The sequence below is a fragment of the Medicago sativa genome, chromosome 7 (genome assembly GCF_051527215.1).
Source record: "Medicago sativa cultivar Bolivia chromosome 7, Bolivia_mono, whole genome shotgun sequence".
NCBI lineage: Eukaryota > Viridiplantae > Streptophyta > Magnoliopsida > Fabales > Fabaceae > Medicago > Medicago sativa.
This window is the reverse complement of record NC_140755.1, coordinates 18,497,447-18,524,662: the sequence shown is the minus strand read 5'-3', so window position 1 is coordinate 18,524,662 and position 27,216 is coordinate 18,497,447. Positions and strand designations below refer to the sequence as shown.

At 32.2% G+C, this 27,216-nt stretch overlaps 2 protein-coding genes and 1 long non-coding RNA gene across 5 annotated transcripts; 1 reads left to right on the top strand and 2 right to left on the bottom strand.

Annotated features, from left to right (window-relative positions):
• The first annotated feature begins 55 nt into the window (after positions 1-55).
• On the top strand, positions 56-9,502 carry LOC146904777 (sarcolemmal membrane-associated protein). 3 transcript variants are annotated; one of them, XM_085730036.1, is made up of 6 exons: positions 56-103; positions 221-513; positions 1,055-1,364; positions 7,017-7,159; positions 7,255-7,352; positions 8,734-9,502. In XM_085730036.1, the coding sequence occupies exons 2-6, from the start codon at positions 261-263 to the stop codon at positions 9,226-9,228; spliced, it is 1,299 nt and encodes a 432-aa protein (XP_085586162.1). In that variant the 5' UTR covers positions 56-103; positions 221-260; the 3' UTR covers positions 9,229-9,502. The 3 variants fall into 3 exon arrangements, with proteins under 3 accessions (XP_085586162.1, XP_085586161.1, XP_085586160.1); XM_085730035.1 differs by having other exon boundaries at positions 56-144; positions 246-513; XM_085730034.1 differs by having other exon boundaries at positions 56-144.
• A 9,242-nt stretch (positions 9,503-18,744) lies between these two features.
• On the bottom strand, positions 18,745-19,795 carry LOC146904776 (uncharacterized). Its single transcript, XR_015020446.1, has 2 exons — positions 19,285-19,795; positions 18,745-19,195 (listed from the first exon to the last, which is right to left on the bottom strand). It is a non-coding gene; the product is annotated as an uncharacterized LOC146904776 (long non-coding RNA).
• Positions 19,796-21,901: 2,106 nt separating this feature from the next.
• LOC146904775 (putative F-box protein At5g55150) lies at positions 21,902-25,035 on the bottom strand. Its single transcript, XM_085730033.1, has one exon. It carries the CDS (start codon positions 24,365-24,367, stop codon positions 23,240-23,242), a length of 1,128 nt encoding a protein of 375 aa, XP_085586159.1. The 5' UTR covers positions 24,368-25,035; the 3' UTR covers positions 21,902-23,239.
• Between the last annotated feature and the right edge of the window lie 2,181 nt (positions 25,036-27,216).

Below are 27,216 nucleotides of genomic sequence, written 5' to 3'. Positions count from 1 at the left end.
TCGTTTTAGGAAGAAGAAGAATAAATCCCAACGCTGTCACATACGTAATTTTTTCGCAGTGTATCAATTTTCTTCCTCTTCAACCTCCACACTTCAAATTAAGGTTTTCAATTTCTCAATTTCATCGATCCACACTCTTCTACGGTATCAAAAAAATCCTCTTTCTCTTCCTTCACCAAATTCAATTTCCCAATTTTAACTATTTGTGCCCTAATTTCAGGATTTCGCATAATCTCGCATTTTAGGTCTACGCCACTACGATGGGAAGCAAAGGCCGCATGCCACCACCACAGCATCTCCGGCGACCGCATCCACCGGGTCCTGGTATGCTTCACCACGAACCACCGGGTCCCATAATGCACCACGGCCTTCCTCCCGGTCCATTTGACCTTATGCCACCACCACAAGTGATGGAACAGAAGCTGGCGTCGCAGCACGGTGAAATGCAGCGGTTAGCTACAGAGAATCAGAGACTCGCCGCCACGCACGGTGTTTTAAGACAGGAGCTTGCAGGTAGGGGTGTAATGGGTCGGTTTGGTTTGGTTTTTGAGAGAAAATAAATCTAAACCTATAAAAAATAGTAGGTTTGGTTTTTGCAATCTTTTATTGCGAAATCCGAACCAAACCAATGAAGAACGAGTTGGTTTGGTTCAATCAGGTTGACATATGATTAATTTGGATTGGCTTAATATTGAGCTTATGCAAAACAATTAATGGAAATAAATAAGCTTTTATGCATCATTCATAAGCTTGTTTAGGTTGCTTATGAAAAAAACAGCTTAGGAAGATACAATTTTCGTTAGTGAGAACTTATAAATTAACATAAAATCTTATTTATTCTCATAAGTTATTTTTCATAAGCTCAAAAACAAGTCAATCCAAAAGGGCCCATATTTACAAATTTTAGAAACTAGAAAGTATATATAAACCAAAACATTGGTAGGGTTTGGATCCAAACATGAAAAAAAAAAACTGAACCAATTTAATTCGTTTGGATTGGATCCTTGGGTTCGTTAGGTCATTGATTTGGTTCTTACACCCTACCTACTTGCAGGGGCACAACATGAGCTGCAGATGCTTCACGCTCATGTTGGGTCACTTAAGGCGGATAGGGAGCAGCAAATGAGGGGGGTGATCGATATGATTGCAAAGATGGAGGCGGAGTTGAAGAAGGCGGAACCGTTGAAGATGGAGCTGCAGCAGGCGCGTGGGGAGGCTCAAAATTTGGTGGTTGTGAGGGAGGAGCTTATGGCGAAAGCTCAACATTTAAATCAGGAGATTCAGAGGGTTCATGCTGATGTGCAGCAGATTCCTGCTCTTATATCGGAGCTTGATCGTCTTAGACAGGAGTATCAGCACTGCAGGTAATATTTTGTTGCTTTCTTTTGATATTTGGATTGGTAGGTTATATGTATAGTTACACAGTTATGGTGATATATTCACCAACTAAGCCGTAGGTTAGGGTTAATTTCTAATTTCTAGAAACTTTCCAATTGCCGTTAGTTTTTAGATTTTAGTGCTTAGAAGCTTATATAGCTGTTTACGGAGAAGTTAAATTAGATAGTTTCTGAAAAATTTCAAATAAAGAAGCTGGTTTCAACTTAGACTATTATTGTCTAGAAAATTCAGTTATTACACAATGTTTTTAATTTTTATTTGTGTTCATAGTCTCCTGTAGGGATGTTTATCCAAACTAATCCTAAACCCGTTTATGTGGTAGTATAGTATTACCTTATATGGTCAAATGTCAATCTCAGCTCCAGTTGACTGCATTCCTTGACTTTCTCTTTGCTTTTAGACTGATATAACTTGATATCCTATGTTTTCATGGAAACCAAAAATTCACTAAAGGTATTATTGAACGTATTCCAAGGAAATAGAATAAAAGAAGGATTACAAAAGGAGGTGATCCTTCTACTCCTCGTCCAGAGCCTAACTGTCTAGGCTCTTCACTCCCAAGAGAGGAAATTGCTGGCCATGGTTACAGCCATAAAGCTAATAACAATATCAATGATGATTATCCTTTCATTCATAAGAATCATGATGGGTGGAGATGAATATCACTAAACCGATTTGTATGGCAAGTAATGATCCCACTGTGCCGACTTTTGCAGTGTAGAATTTGTAGGGACCGAGATCTAGGAGGTTATAATTTTTAGTTTTTTTATAGACTTATGAGGTTTTGATATATCATGTTGTTGTCTAGGGTGCCAACATAGTTGGGATGTTAGACTTCATTATGGTGCCTTTCCATTCCCATGCTTTAAAATTTTTGCAATAACATGCTGCAGGTTCATTGACATCCTGAAATATGTCTGTAGTTTGTTAATTTAAAAATTAATGCTGGTGTCCATGAATTGTACTACCACTACTTTTTCCTGCCAGAGTTTTTGAATTTTTTGTTGATGCAGAGCGTGTTCCCTGAGTTTGGACTTTGGAACAGCGTTGTGTGATTATCTTGAGGGGTTTTCCATAATGAGAAAGGAGAGACTTTGTTGTTTTATCAACAATTTAGGTTGTCTTTGTTAAATGATTCTATGATACAAATGATTTTAGAAGATTATGCTTTTAGCTTCCGAGAAAACACTAAAACATTATGGCCGTATTTTGCTTCAAAAGAAAACTGAATCTCATTGATACGAATTGTTGCATATCTATTTTAAACATGAATCCAAAATGAATGTTGATTCATTATGACACATCTTGATTCATTCTGATGAATCACAACCTGCCCTTGACCTTTGTGTAGCCCGTCACTTTTTTAGTCAACTTTGTGTAGCCAGGGATCTTTCTGTCATTTAATTTATGACTTGAATCTTGAAATAATTGGAGGGGTTCATATACAAATATATCAGTTTATGTTTTTGAGTGTCACTTTTCTTTACTTAAAAGTGTCATATTTTTTTTGATCGTGTATCTTATAATTCAAAATTATATTCGATTCATGATTAGGATAACTAGTTTGAATGGTTTTCTCTGGTCTCTTCCCTTTGCTCCTTCAGATTACCTTTATCGAGGTGACCTGCTTGTCCTTTTTACATATATGTTAACTTAATTTGCTAATTTGTTACAATCCTTCAGCTCCTCACAAATATCAAGCATAATTTAAGCAAAAAGATACCAAAGATGGTACTAGATACTAGGACAAATCAGTTACACTTAATGTAATTTCTTGTTTGTCAACACTAGAGTCATTATACTTTTGTATTTCTTGATCTAGGATTTTATGGTTGTGTGCTTGGATTGTTGTCAGTTCAGTGTTATCATGTTTTTTTCCTTCTTCTTTTCAATGTCCTGTTTTTCTGTGGGTAAACTGCTTTGCTGTGATACTACAGCGTCTGTGTTATGCAGAAGCAAGGGTGTTATATCAGCTAGATAACCAACGTTAATCTGGCTTTTATGACTTAGGAGTAGTGTCTTTGACATCAATGTGTTATAGAGTTTGATTTGTTTATTGTTTGTGTAAAAGTTCTTTCCAATTTGACTAGCTGGATGCATGTCTTGAATACTATATCTATTGTGCACTATCAGTTGAAATTCTCACCTAAAGCTGAGGCTCTTCACTTTCTTAGCTAGCTTTTAGAAGTCATTAGCCGAGCTCTCTGATTTTTCTCCTTTTATGTTATAATATAATGATTTTTCCTAGGATCGCTTTTCAATCTTAGCAGACTTTAGGTTTCTGCTGTGATCAATATCCATCTTTCTTCTTATTATTATACACGTAATGTAATGTATGGTTACCGATTCTCTCAATAGGCATACATTGTTCCGGATACCCTATCCTTTGTGTTGAATACTGGTTTCACCTTAAAGAAAATATTGTGATATTAATGTCAAATGTGATGAACTGCATGGTTTCAAATTGCGGTTGCAGTTGTGAATGTGATCACAGTTGCGGCTGCTATGATTACAGGCATTGCGGCTCTTGTGATTTGTATTGTGGTCGTAACAATGTGAGTATTTTATGTTTAGGTATTATTCTTTATGGCTTATCTTAAAATTCCCACATCACTTGTTCCCGACTTCCCCTCTGAAATGTTACCTCTACCTCGTTTTCAACTCTTTATCATCTTAAAATATCTCCAGCCCTTTAATGTCCCTCTAAATCTACGTTATAAAGGGGAATATTGAAAAATAATGTGTGGTGACCATAATGCTTGTTGCGGCCCAATGCGGCCTTTGCACATGCTGCAGCACAGATTTTCTGGTGATTCCCGAAAACAACACTATTGTTGGTGGGATGTGGACACTTTCCCATTTTCAGTATTGCAGATGCAATACATGATGCAGTCTGCAATTTGAAACTATGCAGAAATGCATACCCATATACTTATGTATGATGTGTTCAAGATAACTATGATTCAATGTCATTGTAGCCTGTAGGATCATGCTTCATATCATACAGTATCTGAAATAATTTGTATTTTGTTGGTTTGGTCTTAGAGGCTTTAGAGAAGGAGCAGACTGCAAAAATTGTGGAGATGTGGCAAGTTTAGCTTTAGTTGCATGCATTATTTTTTTGAGGGATACGAGGAATAATAACTTGATCAATTATATGTTGGGATGTGAGTGTAAGGGAAAAATTGATACATTCTTTCTTATTTCTTCTACTTTTTCCTATTGAGTAATGAAGAAAAAGAATTAACTTTGAAATTACTTGTATTCATTTTATTTTCGGGAAAAATATTGTGAAGGATTTGTTCCTTAAACATCTGGATTCTGGATTATTGGAGAATCTGAATATCTGTAAACTAATTTAAAATCAGTGACTGATATCAGGAGCTATTGAAATATTAATGCTCCACTGCTCCCCTTACTTGAAAATCCTGTTTTTACATGGTAGAATTACTAGGGGATTTTACAAACTTATGAAGCTTTTTTTTTGAACCTGAAGTCGGAGAAAATGGAAAAAACCACTTACAAGGTTGGCATCTCATCATGTATGATGAGGGGGACTTTGCCCCCCTCAATATCTTGCAAACTCCCCTTTCCCAAAGAAAGGTATTAATGTCTACTGAAACTTTCTTAGATGGGACAATTGTAATAAGCAGTTGGCTTAGGATGGTGGAGAGTTTGCATTTCTGTAACTTGGTTTCTGAAAAAGTGATTGCATATTTATTGAGTTTATGTTAGGTAAATGTAATCATGTCTTATTTTGGTGTCCACTTTTCCTTTGTGAGTTGGACTGCTAAGTAATTAGTAGTAATTGAGACTAGAGAGAATCTGTGACGTGAGAGAACCTGAAGTCGAATAAAATAGAAAAGACCACTTACAAGGTTGGCATCTCAGCATGTATGGTGAGGGGTATTTTGCCCTCTTCAATATCTTGCAAACTCCATTTCTCATATGCTCAGAAATTATTTACTTATTTTATTCTCAAGCATCCTCCCCTTTCCCAAAGTAAGGTTTTAATGTATACTGAAACTTTCTTAGATGGGACAATTGTAATAGGCAGTTGGCCTAGGATGGAGGAGAGTTTGGATCTTTGTAACTTAGTTTCTGAAAAAGTTATTGCATATTTATTGAGTTTATGCTAGTTAAGTGTAATCATGCCTTATCTCGGTGTCCACTTTTCCTTTATGAGTTTGGACTGCTAAGTAATTAATAGTAGTTGACACTAGAGAGAATCTGTGACGTGGGACCGTGAGTGTGATATCCACACAGGGTCCCTTTGTTTATGCTTCCAAGATTTAGATTATATCTTTGGAAGTCATCAGTTTAGATTTTTTGGAATGGAATATCCTTCATATTAAACGTTATTAGAGCCAGGTTTGTTTATTATTATTATTTTCATTTTTTTGAGGGGAGGTTTGTTTATTATTTAGTATGGATGTTCTTTCCAACCTGACTAACTTTTCATGTGTATGGATCCAATATCATTTGAGCACTAGAAATTTTCATCCCAAGGAAGGGTTTCCCTTTTTATTGCCTAGGTTTTACGTGTGGGTTCTTCTCTACACCACTTATTCTTATAGGATTAGGAGTTGTTCTTCATTCTAGTTAGTTGAGTTATAAGATTTATTGCAATTGTTGTAGTACTTTCCCCCCCTAGATGTTTAGATTTATCAATGGAAACCATCATTGATCTTATGCAATCAAACCCTCAGTCGATGCCCGTTTCCTTTTGTCCTACAGTGGTGTAGAGTTGCACACTGAGTTGCAACATTTTATCCTGTTCTCAGTTTAACTTGTTAACCAATATTTTCCGGAAATTCCCCTAATTGTAATTTCCATATTTTCTCATAATTTTTCTTTCCTCCAAAATGCATGAATTTCTCAGAATTCATTATATCTTTTGTCATTAAAATTCCACTTTAGCCTGGTAGGTTTCTTTAGCTTGATTTCATCCTAGATACTGTTGAACCTGAAATCCTAATTTCATGGGTATAGAATTTTCTCTCATGACTTCCAAAGTTGGAATCTCTCTATTATGAATCATGGCCAATGTTCATTTTGTTTTGAACTATACCAAGTTTTTGAAAGATTCCTCCGTGCAGATTGTATTCTGAACAATTTCATTTGCTTAGTCATTCAAACTCATGGGAGTCTCTTCAATCTAAAACCTATAGATTTGCTTAGCAATTTGATAGCCAGGGCATGAAACACATCCCGTAGTACAAGTTCACCTTTGTATACTTCCATTTTTTATGCAGGCCTGATTGGTTCAGTTTAGGTGGTTGAAAATGTTAGGCTTAGAAGTCAAAAACAGGTCTAGCTGCCATGGGTCTGTGTTTTGGTTTATTGGTGAACCTTCCATTCTTCATGTCCATTCCCATTCTATCTAGCATCTAAATGGCCCCACCCACGCTACCCTTCAATCCATCCATGACTTCCAATTGATCATTACATCAGATTCACTCAATGAACTATCAATCCACCAAATTCCAGCTGTAATTTGTTCAAGTTATCTCTAATCCAACCCATTATTTCTATTCTCGCTTTCCTTACAGCTTGCTAGTGTAGCGTCAGACTACCATGTTAAGTGGGCCTGATATTCTGTTGTTCTGGTCATGCAGGGCCACTTATGACTATGAAAAGAAATTATACAATGACCACCTTGAGTCACTTCAGGTGATGGAAAAGAACTATGTTTCTATGAGTAGGGAAGTGGAGAAACTTCGAGCAGAGCTTACAAACACGGCTAACGTTGATCGAATTAGTATGTATCTCCTGTTACCTGTTTTCTACGTTAGAGTCCTTAGTCTTCAATTTTTCATGTTTTGTGGATTGATCGTTGGCGTGCAATAAATTTAGGTGGGCCATATGGTGGCACCTCTGCAACTAATAATAATGAGGCTTCTGGTCTTCCTGTTGGACAAAATGCATATGAAGATGGTTATGCTGTTGCGCAGGTGTGTGATGACCCCATGTGTTACGTTGTTTTAAGTTCCTTGCGGGAGTGCAGCATTATAGTGTTCATTGTCTTATATTTATTAATTTATTAGTTCCTGAAGTTTCTTCAATAACAATTAATGTCTGGATTATTTTTGTTTGTGTTGACTTATTTAGTTATTATTTTTATAAAGTCTATCCAATTAAATATATATCTTTACATTGATTACAAGTTGATGATAAGAACTACCTGTATCTGGTCTATTGTCAACTAGTGATGATATGTTGCTGGGATTACAATACTTCAAATCCAACCTGATGATTTTTTTTCCTATATGTCTAAATGTTTAGCACTAGTTTGTTTATGTCTCCTAAAATCTGGAGAATATCTGAGTTCAACAGTAAGGTTTGACAGGGATTTGACAGTTATCTGATTTGTGTAATATAACCACGTAGTATTTTCTTTTACCATTCCGATGGTACAAATTTGACATACAACAGTAGTGTGCTAGACTTCTTATTAGAGTTGAGAGCAAAAATTCATTTGTAGTTATGTTTTTATTATGTTGTTTATTTTTAGGAATAAAGAAAGAAAGGAAAGGAGAATGTGATTATTGGATGGTTTTTGAACAGTTACTGGTTATGATAGGGAGAGACCAAGCTCTATACTAATTGATATAAACTTGTACCAAACACTGAAATATAGAATAACTGGCTTTTATTGAACAATACTGGTTACTGTGGCTAGAATTTGGATTGCAACAGGAAATCTAGTTTACAGAAATATGAGAGAAAACAAAGGAAAATTTAGCCAGACACTTTTGGTCTCTCCCTTCCAAGAGATTGAGAGCTTGCTCTCTCCTGACCAATCTCCAGTCCCAAAATAAATGCCTCATGACTTTTCCTTCCATTTCTACATTTATTCAACTGCTGTCTAAAAACATAACTGCTGCTTATTACATACCTGCTGCCTAATAATAAAATAACGGCAGCATGAATATAATAACAGTACTAAAGAGGTCTAACATAGTGTTGGTTACCTTGATAAAAAATTAAAAATCTGTAGAGTTATCATGTCCATTTTATATCTGGTATGTGATTTGCTTGAGACAATACAGGGATCTATTTCTTGCATGTACAGATAAAATTGGACTGATCTGGATGGATTATAGTCGTGCATTTTTAAAGTTGTGTTCAAGTGCTATTTTTTATTTTTTTTTAAGGCAATTGCTATGTTATGTAACGTGCTAAAAAAAATATAGTGCTAGTATAATTTAACCAACCAGAAAAAGAGATTTTAGTGTGCTGCCAGAACTGAAGGATTACCATTTTGAAGGGATACATGCTTTATCTTCCATGTTAAAATAAAATATTAATGCTCCATCATAAATCTTTTGACAGGGACGTGGTTCTCAACCTGCTGCTAGTGGTGGCGGCGGCAGCAGTACTACTGCAACTGCTCCTGCTGGAGCTCAACCTGGTCCAGCTTCTACTGGGACTGGTTATGAGGCTCCCAGAGGAGGGCCCGGTTACATTGCATCAGCAGGGCCTACGTACAGCACACAGACCGCTTCTACTTACGACCCACAGAGGTTGACTGGTTATGATACATTTAGAGGATCTGCTTACGATACAACGAGAGGACAAATATTTGATGCTCAGAGAACGGGCTATGATCCACAAAGAGGTATGGGTTATGAAGCACAGAGAGGACCTGCTTATGATCCATCAAGAGCGGCAGCTGGCTATGATGCACAATCAAGAGGCGTTGCTGGTCCACAGGGACAAGTTCCTCCGATGAACATCATGCAGTATGGGTCCACTACACCGCCTACTCGTAATGTAGGCGGTGGTGGATACGATGCTGCTCGAGGTGTCAATCCTGCTAGGAGATGAGATTTAGTATTGAAATGCCATGCCAATCATATATATGGTCACTCAAGTCAGATAGGATCTGAATGTGTGGATCTTTCTGTCTAGTGCTACTTGAGAGTAAATCTCATGAAAGTATCAATCGACATCTATTTTTGTGTGTGAAGCAATCAACACCTATGTATTTCTAAATCTTCCTTTTAACTTGTAATTTTATATAATTTCGGAAGACGTGTAACTCCTATATTAAAGAAAATGATTGATCTTATGCAAATTAATTAACTTCACCTTCCAACTAGAGACTCGTAAGATTTGGATCTACTTTTGCCATCATATATTTGACAATTTTGTTAATAATAGTTGGTAAATGTACGAGCTTGGAATTATTTACTTTTCACCATTGTCATCTAATCTCATTATCTCATTTAACATCGTGCTACCATTCCAAAAACTTGTAAATTAGAGACATTATCCTTATTGCTACTCTAAATTCTTGAGGAGCAAACCCGAAGACATTTTTTAGTTAAGTTTGAGAATTTGGTGAATTCAGTTAGCTTCTCAAATTTGTTGTATTCCATGAAAGTGATTTCTCGTCATCTATTGGTTATCAAACTTTTATGGCAAACCCATTTTCATTTTCTACTTGTGATTGAACTTTTTGAATATGTCTAAGAGCTTCACCCTTCCGATTAAAAAAATAAACTCAAGTTTTGCAAGAAAATTCATCAATGAAGAGAAAATAAATTTACCATGAGATAATGATTAGGTTATAGACCATAAATATTAGTATGAACAAGCTGAAATGGTTTTATTGCATTTGTGTTGAACTTCTTGGAAAAGGCTTTATCATTTTGGAGCAATTCAATTGTGAGATTTAGATTTATGTATTCGAAGTCATCTACTGACATAAACATTTATGAGATGTTGGTGAGAGCTTATAAAATCAGTTTATGACATGTCCATAAACATTTTCATGAACTCTCCAAAAAGTTGTCTATTGACATAAACATTTGTGAGATGTTTGTAAAAGCTTATAAAAATCAGTTTATGACATGTCCATAAACTATCCAAAACAGCTTATGATTTATATCCAGTAAAAAAAAACTTATAATTTATATGAAAATAATTTACTTTATTTTATCTTTTATTAATATTTTATACATAACACCTATATAATAATTTTTTATGCTATAAACACTTAATTAATTTTTTTATCCAAATAGGCAACAAGATTAAGAAAAACCAACTGAATTTATTTGTGAATTATGATAAGGATGTTGCCCTATTGATTGCAACTGTTCCTTTGTAAAGACAGCTTATAAAACAAACACAATAGAGGTTGTTACTTCACATGTCTGCATCCGAGGCAAAGATTTTGGACAATCATAGACCATGTACCAGTGCTACTGAGCATATATTATAACACTTCTTTTTATGAATATATATAATTTAACATATTACTCAAAAGTGAAGTTTATAAAATCTTAGAGATAAAACTTTAGGAAATTAGGTACAAGAAGGTATAGTAGTTGTATCAAGTTATTTATTATTGGAATCTTCCAATATGTTGTATATTTGTCTTTGTAATTTCGTTGATAGGTTGAGTATGACTCCTCATCACTATGTGAAGTGTGCATGTGATAATATATTTAGTACAATTAGAATTACATCATAGTGATAATACCAAGTATTTTTAGATGAATATTGCTGGCCTCCCTTTCAAAATTGCTCATTCCGTTGACTCAGCAAGAGTTAACTCACGTTCGGCATTTTTCAACGGTATTTAACTCACGCCGACATTTTTTAGATCGGTTCAATCACTTTTTAATTCAGGTCAACTGATCTTAAAAATATCAGCGTGTGTTAACTCCCAATGGATCAATGGAATGAACAATTTTAAAAGGAGAAAAGTAATTTCTTTTTACATGTGTTGTTGTTTTGAATTATGATTCAAATTCCAACTAGAACATGTGTTTGGATCACATGGCCCCCACTGTCTCATTTTATGAGAACATTCACAACCAAAATGTGTTTCCTTACATCCTGTAGAGTTGCTTTCTGCTGGTTCATAATATGTTGTTGTTTGTCTGTTCTTTTGTTGATTGTTTTGAATTAGGCGACAGTTGCTTTAAATGGATTTGGATTTTGGTTTCACAAGCTAGTTGTTTCCAAGTATTTTAACACGATTTCAGAGTGTAACACATGTGAAAATTGGACTCATACTCAAGTTAGACGTGAGAGTGGATATTAAAGTTGTATTTGAGTTTTACATTTCGAAAGTTCTTGGGTTGTGCAACATATATATATATATATATGCATTTGGTTAACGTTATCTTATGAGCTAGTTTTCGAGAATGTGATCCAAGTCGACAATTCTAACGACCCAATTGAAAAAGAAATGTGTGTTTCTTTCTCCACGCCCTCGCTACTAAAAAAACCCTCCATGTTTTCAGAAGTGCGCATCTGAGCCGTACAAATTATTCTGAAGAACAAAAATTGGTGATTTTTCTAGATATACACATCTGAACTGATGTTCAGGGTAGACAAAGTGGCCTCAAACAGAAATTCAAGGGGTCAAGGGGAGGGCATAATCTAGGACCCAGTTTGGTTTTCTGGTTTGCCCTCACAAAGTACCCTGGTATGGCCTATGGTTGTAATAAAACTCTATTTCTGTCTTGGATGTATCTAAGCAGTCTTTGGTTTTGTGCACATTGAGTTGTTGGTGGTTAATTGGACCATAGAAAAAAGAAAAGATGTGTTTTAGCTAAATTAAAAATAGAATTTAATTCATATACATGCTGGTGTAAAGATTTTTTACACTACTGATAATCATTATAACGTTCAATTTTTTTTAAAATAAAATAGTTCACTTTAGTCGTAACTATTTCTAAAGTCACGAATGATTTGCAGACAATTTAAAAGTGTTTACATTCACAATCGTATATATTGTATCAAACTTAAACTCATAAAAATACCATATTATTGTTTTGAATGAAAGATTTGGAGTGAATAAGTTATTCCGTCTTTCAATTTGTTACCATATGTCAACTTTGTCCTTGAATATTTCGCAATAGTTAAGTTATCCTTCAATTTGTTTCACATCTATCAAATGAGTCATCTGTTAAAGTTGTCCTACATACTTGAATGTGATGTAGAGAAGCATACCAACGTACAACGTTACATGTCGGCGTGTCTAACATTTAGATTTGACACAAGGGTTCATTTGATAGACTTAAAATAAATTGAAAGACAATTTTGTCATTTCAAAATATTCAAGGATGAAGTTAATTGATGACCATAAACTAAAAAAATTAAAAAAAAAATATTGAGAGGAAACTTGTCAAAATTAAACTCATAAAAATACCATATTTCAATGGTAGTGCATAAATATTGAAATTTCAAAGACAATGATGCTAATACAGTTACGTAAAGAACATTTACATTGCAAAAAATCACTTACCTATGGTAATGTACGTAAGTTTTGTCAAATTAAAATATCTATCCATCCTTATAAATTTAGTAACCAATCACAATCTTGGAAAAAATATTATTGATAAAAAAATAAAAAATAATATGTGATGCAGGTATATTGATTTGGACTTGGTTACTTTTGGAGTAAGCAACTATCTCAAGTCATTTTCTTCTACAAAGTCTCCTTATATGCATTGTAGAGTTCAATTTCATGTGCAAATAATAGCCAAATCAGAAACAATTTCCTATCTTCATCGTCATCCCCACATCTCATATGGCTCACATGTAGCCAATTTCCATATCAGACATTTTCAACCTTATTATCTCGAGTAATGCTAGATGGTGCGAAATATTTTCGCACAAGTCACACGAAAAGCATGTATTCTTACTATACCGCTAAGCATGATAACATAATTAAAAGCAAGTTGCGTACAAATCCGCAATTGAAAAAGCATGAACACCAAGTTACTTCCAAATCCATAAATTATTATATTTATTATTCCTCTCAAAAAATTATTATAAATATTAGGATAAAATATTTTTTAGTCATGTAAAATTATAAATTTTTAAGTTTAGTTCCTATAAAATTTTAATGATTATTTTAGTCATTCATAATATTGCAGCTTTTGAGAACAACCTTGATTTTGAAAACTTTTTAAGAAAATGTATATTTTTAGTCCTCAACATAGTCCTTATAAAATGCAAATAAGGACTAAAAGTGAATAATGTTTTTCGAAGGATTAAACGTGAAAGCTCATGATTTTGTACGAACTAAACATATTTAACTCTTACGGTCTCTTTGGTAAGATATGATTTTAAGCTTATAGTTTATGTCTTAGACCATCCCCAATGGTGGTGTCTTTACCAATTAAGACACCGTACCTAATAGGTACCCCCATTGGGGAATTTTTTTTTGGGGGTCTCTTAAAACCCGAGGTCTTATTTAAGACCCCCAACTTTAAACGGGACCTGCACGCTTTTAATATTAAAAAATTGAAATGTAGTGATATAAAGTTATTGATAGTTGATTAGTGGGTCCCATTTAAGAACTTTATGTGAGATCTAGGTTGGAGGGATTGAGTGCTTATTAGGTACTACTATTAAAAAATGATAAAAGAGTGATGTGTACGTGTGGGACCCATTTAAGTACCCAAAAATGGGTGTGTCCATTGTGGATGCTCTTATAAGCTCATTTCACTAAAAAAAAAGATATGTTTAATAAGTGTCACTTCATCACGAGCTTATAACTTATTTTTTCTAGTTTATGTCTTTTTTTGATAAGTTAATTTAAGAATCTTATACTTTAAAGATTATAGCTTATCATTATTCATCTCAACTTTACCCCTACAAATTTAATTGCAAAATAAAATTAATTAAATATATCATTTTTATGTCATTTCGTATTTATAAGTTAATTCAATCGTAATTTTACCAAACACTGCAAATTCAGTCAACTAACTTACCGTTATCATCTATAAGCTAGTTTATCAACTATCTCATAGCTATAAAGCCATCCATAGTAAACTAATGTATCAATTATTCGCTATTTTTAACCAAACTAGCTTTATTATTATTATTATTAATATTTGTATTATTATTTAATTAAAATAAAATAATTAAAACCTTATGAACCATATCCAAATTATCTTCTCTGAACTAAAGTATAACACCGAGTACACCGTCAATATTAACAACACTCAAATAACTACAAGTTTTTTTTTCCTGGTGCATAACTAAGCTAATTTTTATCAAAACAAAAATATTAACAATTGTGCGTACATTGGTACTTTCGCGTGATATGTGCGAAAGTATTTCGCACCATCCAGCATTTTTCTATTATCTCACTTTCTCTTTGTGTGGTGGCTACCCACTACACTAACTGCTAATAACGGTATTTTATTTTTAGCTTTATAATTAACTATTCCCCATTTATTTTTTTAAATTATCATATACATTTTAATAGTTTTTGTTCATATTCCCTCAACAAATAGTTTTTGTTCATAAAATATTTATACTTTTACTTTTATTAATAAATAAGTAAAATAGTATAACTGCAAAATTAATATTATCTTTTTTTAGGGATAAAAATTAATATTATCTTGTCCTATCATTAAAATGTACAATTAGATCACCTTTCATTATTTAATAATAATGTCAATTAAATATTATATTCCCCTTCACATGAAGTCATCAGTAATTAAAAAAAAGTATAAAAAAGAATAAAGGTATAACCATTACACTATGGTAATTAGCTTTCCACTAACTCCTATCACAATTACGATTTTTTTGTTCATGCATTTTATTTACAAATTTATTTTACCTAAAAATAAGTATATTTATTTTCTTCCTCTCAAAAAATTATATTTATTTTCTTAAAAAGTGTATAACCTTAAATGACAAACAATGAGAATATTGCAGCCCCACAATCTATAATTCAATCAACACTCTTACTTGACCATTATAACTACTTATTAATCTCTTGTTATTTATTTCTCATCCTTCCTAATATGGGATGTTTCACACTTGGTTTGATACCTTCTTGATTATTGAACCTATACTCTTTTCAGCCATGGACTGCGTGGACGTTCATTTTGATGGGTTAATATCTCAATTATATCTTTTACTGTTAGTTAGGTGTTAGCTGCAACAATTGTGTAACTTGTTCAGTTTTTCATTGTATATTTAAAAATGTATTAATAAGAGATATGGATAGTTATAATTGCATGTTGATCACTTGATTCAGTTTTTCAATGTATTAATAAGAGATATTAATTAAATTCAAAAACAATGAATCAAATAGCAATTATTTGTTTAAAAAAAAAAGATTAGTTACCCTAAATTCGTACACCCTCTGGTCACTATTATAAGCAAAAAAACTACATTTTAGATTCATTCATTAAATAATGTATGTGGTCTTTATTATAAACCACATACATCATTTAATGAATGAATTTAAAATGTAGTTTTTTGCTTATAATAATGACCGGAGGGTGTACGTTACTTCCTTAAAATGGATAGATTCTATATTTCAGCTTTGCTTAATGTTTAACTCATGTATAGAGTCTGAATAGACCAAATGAGTTAGGGTTTGTAAAGACATTTGTTAATATTTTTCTTATTTTCAAGTATAAACATGGTCTTTTGAAAACCTTATATGAATATGTCACATTATTGGATCCTTGTGTAAAACAATTGTATAATGACAAAGTATACTAATTAAATTGTATCATATTTCAATTTTAGCTATAATACTACATTGAATATGATTTTTTTAATTTTGATTAATAAGTTTAAATTATTGAAAAGATTAAAATATTTATAATTTAATTAAAATATAAAATCCAATATAATAAAAAAAAATCCCACTTCGGTTGGTTTGGTGGTCTTGCAGTGTGCTCATCTCAAAGTCTTAAGTTCAATTCTTCCCGGTGTCAATTTTGATGGGATAGTTCAACTTTCTAAAAAAATATTATTTATATTTAATTAAGTAGACTGGTGTGGTAAATATAAATGTTTTTTTTTCACAATATATATTCGTACCTTTTTAGTTAATTTGGCATATAAAGCATGTCAGGTTCGCTGAAAACCCCCTGAAGGCTATTTTAAAGTAAACGAACTACTCTTCTTTCGTTAATTCTCGTAGGTAATGCATGTTTTGGAGGCTTCTTGAGAAATGATTGGAGAATTTGGATTTACGATTTTTTTGGATCTTGTGGTAGAGCTCAAAACTTATTAGCTGAATTTTTGGCCATTTTGAGAGCCTTTCAATTGGCTTGAAATCTTGGTTACCGATCTATCATAATGAAATTTGACTTTTAGTTAGCTTTTTGTTTGATCGTTGATACTAAGTGGAATGATTTTCATCCCCACGCAAATTTACTTTCCCTAATTTTGAAGCTCTCTTTTCTTTCTTAGGTGGTCTCTTTTACTCATATCTTAAGAAAAGACATCAAATGCGTTGATCGATTGACTATGTTTGATGATACTATTGTCGACTCCTTGAACATATGGATTTCTCTCCCTTCTCAGTTAAATCATATTCTACTTACGGATAGCTCCGAAGTATTTTGGCAGAAGACTTCTTAATTTATTTCTCTTGTCCTTTATTTCCTTTATTTTTTTTTTAAAATTGACTTCTAAAAATATCTTATTAAAAAAAGGGCTATGCTAAAAGTTCGATAATGACACTTGTTAAAGAACCAAAAATAGTAATTTGACATTGAAATCAACAAATTTTTTGACTTTTAAATTCATAACTTCTCATTTCCTAATACATTTTTTCTATTTTAATTCTTTTAACCAATACCCTAAGGGTACTCTTTGACATTTCAAGAAAAAAAAAAACTCTAACCCTTAGTATAACTAGGCAGTAGCCTCACACTGATCTTTATGACATATTCTCACTTCCAATATATTTTTTAAATTAAAAAAATGAATTAAATATAAAATTTTATGTTTTTGACACATAAAAATTTATATTTAATTCATGTTTTGTTAAAAGCAGACACATGACCTGACTTAAAAGTATGGACAAATAATATGAACTGAAAACCTTGAGACTAAAAAAGAAATAAAATTAGAGTGAGTAAAATACAAAGTTATAATATTCATAGATATAAAAAAACATATTTAATCCTCCAATTAATAAAACAAACTACAACTCCGGAGCTTTTACTCCCTCATGTCCTAAATTTAAGAGAAAATAATTTTTTCATGTTCATTGAATAAATGTTGTATTTAGTTCATATTATAGTTTATATTCATTCATTATTCAATGAACCTAAAAAAAAAGATTCCTCTCTTATACTCCCTCCGGTTCTATTTATAAGAGAAATTTAGATCAACAAAAGTTGATGTATTTAGTTAAAAATTCAGTCCACATACATTAACTTTTGTTAACCTAACTTTCTCTTATAAATAGGACCAGAGGGAGTATTTATGACTGCAGTGAGTAGTTTTCTTAGTTAAACTCTTTTAACTTTATTTTCATTTTTAATATCTCTATCATAACAAAAAAAAAAACAAATTAACGAAAAAGAAAACTTTTTTTTTTGAGCAACGAAAAAAACTTAAAAAGCATAATAATCCATTTTAAAAATGAGTATCCAATAATCCTCGTAGGATATTCTCTTTTCCTTCATTAATTCTCATTTCTAAGCATTAACCACTTCCCAAACTGATGAGACTTCTAGCTAGGCCATTAAATTTAAGATGTCTACACTTGATGATGTAATGTCAAATGTCAAACTTTTTATTTTCAAAGTATTTAAACGTTTTTTATCTTCCATTCAAGTGATGTACTCCTATATATAAACCAAAAATAAGAGTTAATGTGACATAATTACCCCTGTACTCTTCTTTCTAGATGGTCCAACCAAAACAGACCTGATGTTAATACGCAATAAATATGAAAACGATCGGTGCTCAATGGATATCCACAACTCACAATAAAAACAAATATTTCCCCCTCAATTTTTTTACTCTTTAATCCATTTTATTTTTATTACCATGCTATTTTCTACTAGCTTCAATTTTTATCTATGCATATAGAGTGTCACACCCAATTTAGCCATGTATTGCAAGTTCTTTGCATGCTTAATAGGAGTACCAATCTTATGTGTGATGCTTAAGCTTAATAGACCAGAAAATCATTAATTTGAACATTAAACAAATAAAAGTGTCAAAATATAACATATAATACATCAGTTTCTTATTATATAAGAAAATAATTTTTTTAGATTCACCGAATAATTTAAGTACTAATTTGGTCTATAATTTAAATCAAATTTATCAGTTATTTGATAAACTTAAAAAGTAAATTGTCTCGTATAAACCTGAGATTGTGTATCCAATATGATCAATATATCAGTCGTATTAAATCTTGAAAATTACATTTATTAATTACTATTAAATCAATAGTTATTCTTTGACTTGGCCATGATAGTCCAACCGATCCTATTCACCATGCTAAAATTCATATTCACATTGACCATGAATTTTACAGAATCACATCGAGCATTCATAATTCTCGCAAGTTTTACACTTCATAACTTTAACAAAATTACGATGTCATCCCAAACATAAACTATTATTTTTTTTATTGATGAAGGAAAAAACATAGACTAAGTTTGTAACTAGCTTGGATTGTGAGCTCTTGGTGGATGCATGTTCTTGATGGAAAGACTAAAAGCTAAATAAAAAGCTAATTGTTTATCTTATTGAAATTTAATTAAATTACAAAGAAAAGAAAAAGAACCTTAAGATGTTTGCTACATACATCAAACATGATTAAGGTAGAAAAGTAGCATCAGAAGTTGAAAGTTTTAGTCTTTGGTGAATCAGCAATTTTGAGAGTCTCTTCAATAAGCTTTCTGGCTTTTCTGCTCTTTATCTCCACTCTCATACTCTCACTCTTCTCCATCTTATCATATGGCTTCTTCAATTTCAAAGACTTTATTTTGGATTTTAGTGTTCCTACCAATCTTCCAAGACCCATAATCCCTTTCTTGATTTGATGTTTCTGCTCAAAAACAATGAAGGGTAAGAAGAAGAAAAATTATTGAAGAAAAATATGAAAATATTAAGGAAGAGAAAAGAAGAGAAGCATACCTTGTTGTAGTGTTATGTTTGGAAACAAAACACTCTTCACTCCACCGAGTAAGGATGCTAAAAGTAAAACAATATATATTAAATAAAAGGGTGTGTGCGATGACTATATATATTAATATATGTGATGTATCATGTATGTAATGTTGTTAATTGTTGTGTGCGAGAGAGAGAATTAGAAGGATAGATAATCTATTCATTTATTCTATTTAAAGAGATAAAGATATAAAAATATTTTTAAAAATAAAATAATAATGAGATGCGTTTAGTGGTGGGATACATTATCTATTTTCTTGTGTTCATATCTTTTTAAATGACATATTTAACTTATTCTAAAAGATGGAGAAGATCTTTACTCAATTGAAATATGGTAATGGTAACAAGTACGGATGAGGAAATGAATGATGTCTAAGTAGTTATGCCTATGTGAGAGTGTGTGAAATGGTAAGCATTAAGAGCATGGAGAAAGGACCACGCATATGGTGAGGAATATATAGAATCTAAACCTTTTTTTTTTTTTTTTAAACCAATAAATAATGCATTTTAGACAATGAAATGAGCAATATATGGTGGATGTTGATGATAGTTGCTAGAAAATTTTACTTTTGATATTTTATTTTTAGAGTAATGTTCAATTTTGTCAATGAGAAAAACTATGAGACCCAATTTAAGAGCTGAGGAAATATAAATAAATTTTAGTTCAGAAGAAAAATAAATTGAGACAATTTACTTCATATGTTTTTTGTTTGATTGATGACGAAATATATTTAAAGAAGAAAAATTGAATTGAAAATAAAATATTATTTAGTAGTTTGATATGAGAGAAAATTAAAGTAAAAAGAAGAGAAAAAATAAATATGTGTATTTATAAAACGACATCAATGTCCTTAAGCAAAAATTAGATATGATAAAAAAATTAAAATGAGTATCTCATTACAATCAACGAAAATTAACAAAATATTAAAAAGAAAACAAAGAGAATAAAAATTTGCATTTCCTTCAAAGACAAATTTTGAATTTAATAAATTAGAAATAATAATATATTAATAAACAATACAAAATATTAATATGTTTATGTATTATTATTAACATACTATGAGTAAAAACTTATATAAAAGAATATTGTTAATATATAAAACTAATATTGGTAAAAAAAAATATAAAACTAATATAGAAAATACCACATCAATTATTGTATTATTAATTACTTGTTATTTTAAGGAGATGTTTGAGTTAGGGTGGGGGGGTTGGAGGACAGGCGTGGAAATGGCGGAGGAGGTTACTTGTTTGGGAGGAGGGGTTGGTTGGGGAGTGTGTGGATCAGCTGTCTTCTTGTGTTTTGCAGGATGGCGTGGTTGACAGGTGGGTGTGGAAGCTTCTTTCGTCTCATTGTTACACGGTTAAATCAACATATTCTTACTTAACAGCGGTTGATAACAACCTAACTGAAGGTTTTAATCGTTTTTGTGGCTCAAATCGGTTCCTTTGAAGATGAATATCTTTGTATGGCGCCTTTTTATGAATATGCTACCTACTAAGGATAATCTGCATAAGAGAAATGTTCTCGATGTTTCTCAACTCTCTTGTGCGGCCCTGTGTGGTGTGTTAGAGGACAGAGATTACTTGCTCTTTAAGTGTGATTTTTACGGTCCCATATGGCTTTTGGTTTTGAAGTGGTTAGGAATTGATTCAGTTTATCATGGCAATATTTTTTCTCATTCAAATCAGTTTCGTGGTCTTGGAGGCTTTTCCAAAAATTTAAGGACGGTGTTTACCATTATTTGGATATCAGTGTTATTTGTTATTTGGAAAGATCGCAACAGGAGGATTTTTCACAACAAGATGTACCACTTGAGGCGCTTGCAAAAAAGGTTAAACTCCAAACGTATTGGTGGTTGAAATCGTATTACATTTTGTTCGATTTTGATTAACCCTTTTGGAGGCCGAATCCTTTATTTTGTCTACAAGCTATTGTGTAATTGTTTTTTTATGGTTTCTATCCGGCTAGTTGTAGCCTAACAGTTATGTAATTCTCACTTTTCAGTGTCCTCCAACACATCTTGTGCTTGAGGAACTGTTTGTTGCTTTAATATAATTTATCTTAGTTTATTAAAAAAAAATTAATGTTTGCATGGATGTTTAAAATATTATAAGAATCTCTAAAAAAAAAAAAAGAACTTTTTAACAAAATATGAATTAAATATGAATTTTAATTTGAGATGTATTTTAAATGGAATTTTAATTTGGTCCCGACAATGACTTTTCTATACTTAAAACAATAATATTTGTTGAACGGTTCTAATATCACACGATTCTATGTGAATTCAATATTTTTTTTTTTTGATAGAAACTGAAATACATATTGTTATGCAAAGGATAGTAAAATCTTTCTTCTCGATTTGTGAAATTTGGCAGAAGTAGGTTTGATGTTGACTTTGTTTTCTGATTTGGCTTGGTTTTTGAATGAAACGGGGTAATTTTGTTGAGTTGTGTTTGGTTAAATTGGGATCATTTTGTTCTTTCTATATGTTAAAGGGAAAGGAATTTGAAAATAACGTCTAGTATCTATACCAACGAAATATTAGGTGTCGCTAAAGTTTGTGGTGACGGAAAAGAGCCGTAAGTAAAAACATTGGTAAGTTCTGATTAGGCTCTATACCTATGACTAAAATCCGTACGTAAAACCAAATTGTTTTGACCGACGTAAGAAATTTTTGGCTAAAATTTTCTATTCCTATGGATTTTCTCTGTAATTATATTCTATAGTGACAAAATTTCTTACGGATAAGTAAAACCAAATTGTATTCTATTGCTGATGCCACTATAGAGAGCCTTTAGCTTATGACAGGGACTCTTTAGAAGTCTTATTAGACACGCCAAAGGCTGTCAAAGACATTCCAAAAGAAATTTCAGAAGTGGGTGGTTCTTATGAGCCTACTACATGCTCCAAGGTTTCTGCTCCTGCTCAGAACGAGCCTTCTGTGACAGTAACTGCGTCTTCAGGAAAAGTTGTGGACCCATCATTGCTGAAGGCTTGGGCTAGTATGCCAGTTCTAACGGTTGCTGAGCAAGTTTCCATTGATGGGAGTTATCTAGGCTCGGATAAAAGGTTCGGTGGTGGTGCTTCTGTGACAGAAAAGTGTAAAGAAAACGCGGGCATTGACCTAAAGGATAGAGGTTTTACTTGCATGCCTGTCCCAATTACCTCATATGCTGAGTTTATGAGTGTGGATAAGAGGCCCTTTGCGACGCCCCCTGCTCCATACATTCCAAACACAGCTGCTAACAGGAGTGTGAAAGTGCTAAAAAAGTTTTGGGGGGATGAAACAGATGTCACTGATGAGTCTAATTCTTAACCGGTATATCTATTATCTTCTAGATCATATGATTATTTTCTTATATGTGCAAAAAATAGTACATTTGTACTTGTGCAGCACCACAATGTGTGTATACTCTACGCATGAGTATATATATATTTTTTATGAATTTAAACTATCTTCAGTTTGTGTCAGTCATCTAATCTAATATCATTTATATGCACTGGTACGCCGTAAGCCGCAACATTGTGGGCACAATAGCTGCATCACGCCACAACAGATCATTTATAAATTTACACTGCAACGACCGCAATGCCTGCAACCCAGACCGCAATTTAAAACCATGAACTTTGTGATTGCTTAAATATGGCCCCTAATGTAAAACATTGATAAAGCTTCTAACTTCATCACAGATGTTAAGTAAGCATCAATACTCCACCATGACAATCACAATCGAATAAGAACAGCCGTTACACGTGGAAACAAAAAAAAAACAAACAAATGATGAATAGAATTAAGCATATAAAATGATACAATACAATATCTTTGTCATTATCAATGATAAAGGAACAAAAAACAAATCATTTAAGAAAAAATTGAATGGATCGTTAATTAAAATACTTAACTTAAAGGTGAACCGGTCAATCCCATTGAAATTGTGGTAGAACCCAAAAATGTAGCATCTTCCTGAAGGGACGGGGTAAAGATCGACTGTCAACACTTCCATCCTCCGCATTATAGATATGTAACTCAATACCATCTTTATCACTTTCATCAACAAAATAAATTGAATTCTTTTCCATCTTGGAGAAAGCAGAGGCGGACAAAGAAATTGAATCCCCAAAGTTTCCGACAAATAAAATGTTGTCTTCCAAACTCTCAAGTTTGTTCATTTGTTCAAGTTTTCCACTCTGGGCATCCAGTTTTAATTTGTAAACATCAAAATTATACGAGGACTTGTCATACTGATCGATTAAATTTCTTCTCACCATCCATATGTCTCCATTCAACGATTTCACAAAATAACGACCTTCACCATAGCTTTGGGCTGGAACACTATATCTAGTGCTAGCTATCTTCTCATAGTAAGTAAAATTAGGGTCATTTGAGTCATCACAAGGAGGATTATTGAACTTAAAGGATACAATGGTGCGTCCAAGGTTGTCAGCAAATACCAGACCTTTATAAAATACAACATTAGTGCACCACAATTCATTTATGTCTACACGGATCCAAAATGATTGGCTTGCTCTTTTCAAAGCTAGACGACCACAATTGTAAATCGCTGCAACCACATACTCACTTGGGCTTGTAATCGGGTCAGCAGACAAGGTAACCTTCTTGATATTTTCGAGAGGTGGCAAACTAATGGGAGCTACACTATACTTGAAAAGTTTCACTAGTGTTATGGCTTTGTTATCATATTTTAATGCAAGCCAACCATGGCTAAAGCCCAAACACACACTCATATTCTTGATGGAAGGATGGGATAACTGAATAGGGTACTCTTTCTCACTAAGAATACTATACAACAAATATCTCTTCTTCTTCTGTGATATTATAAGCATACGATAATTTATGTATGAGAGGATCATCAACAAAGGTGGGACATTAATCCTAAATTGATGATTTTTATGGTTAAGCTTTGCAATTGATAGCCAATTCTTGCACACCACGCCAAACCTAACATGATCTATGTGTTCTTCCAACTTATCAAGTACCAAACTAAGAGGATAGGCTTCTAAATTAGCCCAATCTAACTTCCCCATTGCTAAGTAAAGCTAACTGGTGAAATAATTTAAGGGAGTGTTTGGGGCAAAGATACTTAAAATAGAAAACTCCAATTACAAACTCTCCACCGTAAATTTACCTGCATAATGTACAGACAGAAACTCCATTTAAATATCTTTACTGGCCTAAGTACTTGAGAGACTGTTTCAAAGGATATATGAAACTGTCTACGGCATGTTCATAAGTTGTTTTCATCTTATTTACATAAGCTCTTAAAAATAACTTATGGGAATAACTTATATCTTAAATGAAAAAAAAAATTATTTTTGATTATAGAAATAATTTATACAAGAGTGCTTATCGTAAGATAAGCTGCAAATGAAGTTGTTTTATACAAACAAGCCATATTTGCCATATTAAAGTAGACATCTATTTGTATTAGAGTCTTTGGAGAGAGCTTATGGAAACAAGCTTATGGCATGTATAAGCTCTCAAAAAATAGCTTATGCATAAACATTTACAATGATAAGTGTTTATGCTATAAGTGTTTAATTATTCTGTTTATCTATAACCTTGGTATTACTGAAAAAGAGAAAAATAAAAAAAGAACAAAAACAATATGCAACTAAGAGAAAGAAAAAAAAAGAGATAAACTTTATGATAATGGACTATGAAGCACGGACACGTCTAGGACTAGACGCGCCGGTGTCCGGCACTTCTATGATACTCATACCACACATGTCGGACAACTAAGACCGGTGTCCTAATTAAAATTGTTATTTTGTTTACTTCGACATTTCTAGATCGGTGTCCGACACTTATATACACTCATACGAGCCGTGTCAGACAACTTAGAAAAATGTTTGAAACACTTTTTTTTCCCCTCTCTTGGTTACACATATTGTAGATACAAGAGTTATATAAGTGTCAATAAATATTGATCAATTACGGGGTTATAGAAATTAAAGTTGATTACAACGTTTTTAGGTTTTTTTGATAGTAGATAAATAAATAAAGGTCAAATACTATGGTATATTGTTTTAGAACTTTTTTCAATGAAATAAATTGCTCAAGTTAAATTCTTATGTATGTATTTTGATTTGCATTTTAGACTGTTTATAAATAAATTAAGACATATGTAGCCGTGTCGGTGTTTTATATTTTTTACATTGGCGGTTTCGACATGTCCGTGCCAGTGTCAGGTGTCCGTGTCGGAGTCCGTGCTTCATAGATAATGGATGCAATAAACAGAAAAATAAAAATCCAACCCATTTGTGGAGACTTGAGAATGAAAAGAAGAAGGAAGAAACCTGAATTGATGCCGTTGGGAAAAGTAACCTTCTGATCGCGAATGCGTACATAAAAGGTTTTACTCTTCAATTAGGGTTTATTTGTTGTTTTAGGGTTTATTCAGTTCGGTTGGGCTTGCGTTTACAATTTCATGTTTTTGTCAACAAACTGGCGTTCAGAAGATCACTGTGTGCTCCGTTTATCTGCTCTATTCATAGCAGTATAAATTTCAAACAATATCTTTTATGAAATTTTGTTTAAAATTATTTCAATTTTGAATAAAATTACATATATATACAATATTTATACTATATATAAAGAAAATAATCTCTTTCAGTTCATTTAACCTGACTTTTTCTCTTTCTAAATGTACCCTCAATTTTCAATACAAATAATACATGTGACAAATAAATTAGAATAAATTTAAATATTAAAAAATAATGTAACAAAAATTATATTTGTTTGGTGTTTTTCTTTTATCATTTAAAAGTGTAACAAAATAGATGAGTATATTTGTACTTACTTTTTCATTATCCCAATTATATACTTAAACAACTTTTTCATTAATAATATTCTTGTTGGTGTCATTAAAAAAATAAGGGTTAATTAAGTAAATAGTCCCTGTAAATATCTAGAATTTTGTTTTTAGTCCTTACAAAATAAAATCACACTTTTTAGTCCCTATAAAATTTTCCGTCAGCATTTTTAGTCCCTATAAAATTTTTCCATCATCATTTTTAGTCCCTGTCAAAAATTTCTGTCAACATTTTTAGTCCCTAAAATACTTAAGGAAAATGTAACAGGGACTAAAAAGTGTGATTTTATTTTATAAGGACTAAAAAGAAAATTCTGAATATTTATAGGGACCATTTACTTAATTAACCCAAAAAATAATTTAGATTATATTTTTTTGTTATATTGTATTATTGTTAGTGTCGTTGAAATAGATAATCATGGTTAGTTTGATTTTTTATAACTTGAAAGCAACAAACATTTATATATTTTTAGTTTTAATCAAAATCAAAATTTCATAAAAAAAACACCGTTCATAATTTTCAAACGTTAGCGCAATAAAAAAAAAGCAGAATAACCAAAATTTAAAATTATGATTATTCTTAATAATTATGAAAAACTGTTTTAATATAAAAAAGTTTTAAAAAAAGACTATAGAAATATAGTTTTAAATAAACATATATACATACATACATATATATATATATATATATATATATATATATATAATTTTTTTTTGCTAAGCCAGGAGATTGGTAAGCGACGACATCCCAACTAGGTTGACACCCCGAAGAACCCCCATCCTATACTTCCAATCTCAGAGAAAAATTTATTATAAAAATGCAAAAAGAAGTTCAAGAGGGGGGGACTAAGGCAAAACCCTCAAAAGAAAAGCAAAAAAGCAAGAAAGAAACAGAAACATACAATCAGCTGACAATAAGAACCTAGAACGAGGTATCCCACTCCGGTCCATAAAGAAGTCAGTGTGAAAAGCCTGAGGTAACACATAGAACCAAATTGTGCCCTGAAGCGAGTGACCCATATTAGCTAACAAATCGGCGCAATAATTGTCTTCCCTAAAAAT

Bases quoted from the DNA above. Each gene is read 5' to 3' on its own strand.
- LOC146904777 (XM_085730036.1), top strand. From the start codon at position 261: ATGGGAAGCAAAGGCCGCATGCCACCACCACAGCATCTCCGGCGACCG. The intron at 514-1,054 runs GTAGGGGTGTAA...ACCTACTTGCAG, and splicing joins TTTAAGACAGGAGCTTGCAG to GGGCACAACATGAGCTGCAG. The intron at 7,353-8,733 runs GTGTGTGATGAC...ATCTTTTGACAG, and splicing joins ATGGTTATGCTGTTGCGCAG to GGACGTGGTTCTCAACCTGC.
- LOC146904775 (XM_085730033.1), bottom strand. From the start codon at position 24,367: ATGGGGAAGTTAGATTGGGCTAATTTAGAAGCCTATCCTCTTAGTTTG.